The following is a 3,087-nucleotide window of genomic DNA, read 5'->3' as shown; positions in this document are numbered from 1 at the left end:
TACCTTCCCACGCCCCTAGAGCTCCTTTCCAGATGAGGAGCTTGAGGCTCCAACTGGCAGATGCTGCTGACCTCCTGCCCCACGCACCTGTGGGATTCACCCAGCTGTTCACATCACCTGGTCCCAGAGGTAGCAGTGGTGATGGGGAGAAAATGGTAGGCTCTCCTTATAGAGAAATGCCAAATTCTTTCACTGTGGCCTTTCTCTGTCATGGTGTATGGAGAAACCCCCTTCTGCTGGGCAAAGTTTTCCCCACATACAACTGGGCCAGGCTTCTTGGCAATTTCTAATTATATCAGAATGTGCCAGCTCAAATTGATTTTGAAGGAGCAAAGTTGCCCAAAAAGCGTGATGTTTCTCCCAAAGCTAAAAGTAAGCATTGCTCGGTCAACTGGGATACCTTCCCCTCCCTCCTCCCCAGGGTCAAGAGGCAACTGCAGTCTGCCCTGAATATCTCCTTCTCCACAGCTCACAGCAGGCAGCAAAGACTCAAGGTCTCCATGCTTCCTCCCTGGATCTCATAAAATGGATGTGTGTGGCTGGAAAGAAATGGAGGTTGCTCTAGTCAATTTCGATAATTCAGACGAAATCCAGGAAGAGTCAGCCTTTGCAGCTGGCTTTGACCCCACCAGCCTGAAAGGTCGGCCAGGGGCCAGCGCCTTCTCCAACAGGAGGGTCCTCGGCAGTGACAGCACCAGCCATGAGACGACTTTCTCCAAGCTACCTGGAGACTACGCAGATCCCCCAGGGCCTGAGTCTGTGACCTTTAGTGAAGGCAGCCAGCGGGTGATCATCAACATTGCTGGCCTGAGGTTTGAGACCCAGCTCCGAACCCTCTGTCAGTTCCCAGAGACCCTGCTGGGAGATCGGGAGAAAAGGATGCAGTTCTTCGACTCAATGAGAAATGAGTATTTCTTTGACAGGAACCGACCAAGTTTTGATGGAATTTTATATTATTACCAATCTGGCGGGAAAATCCGGCGCCCCGCCAATGTCCCCATTGATGTCTTTGCCGACGAGATCTCCTTCTACGAGCTGGGCAGCGAGGCCATGGACCAGTTCCGGGAAGATGAAGGTTTCATTAAAGATCCTGAAATACCACTGCCCACTAACGACTTCCACCGGCAGTTCTGGCTCCTCTTTGAGTACCCAGAGAGCTCAAGCGCCGCCCGTGCTGTGGCCGTGGTCTCTGTGTTGGTGGTGGTCATCTCCATCACCATCTTCTGCCTGGAGACACTGCCCGAGTTCCGGGAGGACAGGGAACTGAAGACGGTGCGAGACCCTAGCCCCAACACCAACAAAACAGCCCCCTCCCAGACCATGTTCAGCGACCCCTTCTTCATGGTAGAGTCCACCTGCATCGTGTGGTTCACCTTTGAGCTTGTTCTGCGCTTCGTGGTCTGCCCCAGCAAGACAGATTTCTTCAAGAACATCATGAACATTATCGACATCATCTCCATTATCCCTTACTTTGCGACCCTCATCACAGAACTGGTCCAGGAGACAGAACCCAGCACCCAGCAGAACATGTCCCTGGCCATCCTGAGGATCATCCGCCTGGTGAGGGTCTTCCGCATCTTCAAGCTGTCCCGCCACTCCAAGGGGCTGCAGATCCTGGGGCAGACGCTGAAGGCTTCCATGCGTGAGCTGGGGCTGCTCATCTTCTTCCTCTTCATTGGAGTCATCCTCTTCTCCAGCGCCGTCTACTTTGCTGAGGTGGACGAACCGGAGTCCCATTTCTCCAGCATCCCTGATGGCTTCTGGTGGGCTGTGGTCACCATGACAACAGTAGGCTATGGCGACATGTGCCCGACCTCACCAGGGGGAAAGATTGTGGGAACTCTGTGTGCCATCGCAGGGGTCCTCACCATTGCCCTCCCTGTGCCTGTCATTGTCTCCAACTTCAACTACTTCTACCACCGGGAGACGGAGAATGAGGAGAAGCAGAACATTCCAGGAGAACTCGACAAGATCCTCCACAGTATGGGCTCAAGAGCAGGCAGCACGGACTCCCTCAGTAAGACCAATGGTGGCTGCTCCCCTGAGAAGTCCAGGAAGTGATTAGCCCAGGGCTTCTTGGATTTGCCTTCCCTCTCTCGACCTTTTCCATGACCCAGATTCTTCCCTGGCGGCCATCAGGCTATCTCTGATTGCAAGCTCTTTTAATAAACTATGTTTCAGCTGTGTTTTTGTTTGTTTGCTTGTTTAAAAGGTAGAGAGACAAAGACAAAGATCTTCCATTCATGAGTTCACTCACCAAATACCCACAAAAATCAGGTTGGGGCCAGGTCGAAGCCAGGAGCCAAGAACTCACTCTGGTCTGTGTAGGTGGCAAAGAGCCAAGTCCTTGCACCAGCACCTGCTGCATCCCTGAGTGCACATTAGCAGGAAGCAGGCGTGGAGCTGAGGCTGTCACTCAGGCCCTCTGATAGGGAATGCAGGCATCCCAAGGTGTGTCCTAGTCACCACACCCCCATGCCCATCTTCCACTGTGCTCTCGGCTCTTTCTTCCTAGCCCACTGCAGAAAGATTTCCTTCTTCTCTCCTGGGAGGGGCCATCAAGTGCCTACATTAGGCACTGGGTGTTCCTCACCCAGGAACACGGGAATGTAGAGCCCAGACCTAGCCGACCCACCACTGAATAAGAGCTCACACTTTAAAGAGATTCTAGTTACTTTATTTGCACATTCAAGATGAAGCACTGGCTTGAGTCTCCCTAAAATAAAGCCTATGACAAGGCTAGGGGCTGTGTGAACGATGAGGCAGAACTGAGATGTTCAATGTTAATAACACTGTATGCATGGACAGCATCATACACATTTTTCAAAGTGCATTTGCTATAGCCCAGTATAACCAGTAAGAGAAATCTGACTTTCATTTCTGCCCTGTGGGTAAACAATAACCAGGGGATAACAGCTCATCAAGGGCCACTGACAGAATGACACAGTCAGTGCTGCCAGTCTCCTCCAATAAGCCCAGTGCTGTTTCCCCAAAGGAGGAAGATGTGTCAGAGTTAGGGGCAGTTGGCCGGGTTAACGTTTGGAGGACAAGCCTCTGGACAGGGACATTCTTCCCATGGGGCTCTCC

General features: G+C 52.2%; 1 protein-coding gene across 1 annotated transcript; it reads left to right on the top strand.

The window, feature by feature from the left end:
- Nucleotides 1-501: 501 nt before the first annotated feature.
- Nucleotides 502-2,092, top strand: KCNA10 (potassium voltage-gated channel subfamily A member 10). The gene has a single exon (XM_040998889.1). It carries the CDS (start codon nt 526-528, stop codon nt 2,059-2,061), a length of 1,536 nt encoding a protein of 511 aa, XP_040854823.1. The 5' UTR covers nt 502-525; the 3' UTR covers nt 2,062-2,092.
- The last annotated feature ends 995 nt before the right edge of the window (nt 2,093-3,087 follow it).

Source organism: Ochotona curzoniae, unplaced genomic scaffold (assembly GCF_017591425.1).
Source record: "Ochotona curzoniae isolate NIBS_2020 unplaced genomic scaffold, NIBS_Ocur_1.0 scaffold_1037, whole genome shotgun sequence".
In the NCBI taxonomy this organism is placed as follows: domain Eukaryota; kingdom Metazoa; phylum Chordata; class Mammalia; order Lagomorpha; family Ochotonidae; genus Ochotona; species Ochotona curzoniae.
Note: the sequence above shows the minus strand (reverse complement) of the source record. Positions and strands in the feature narration are given on the sequence as shown.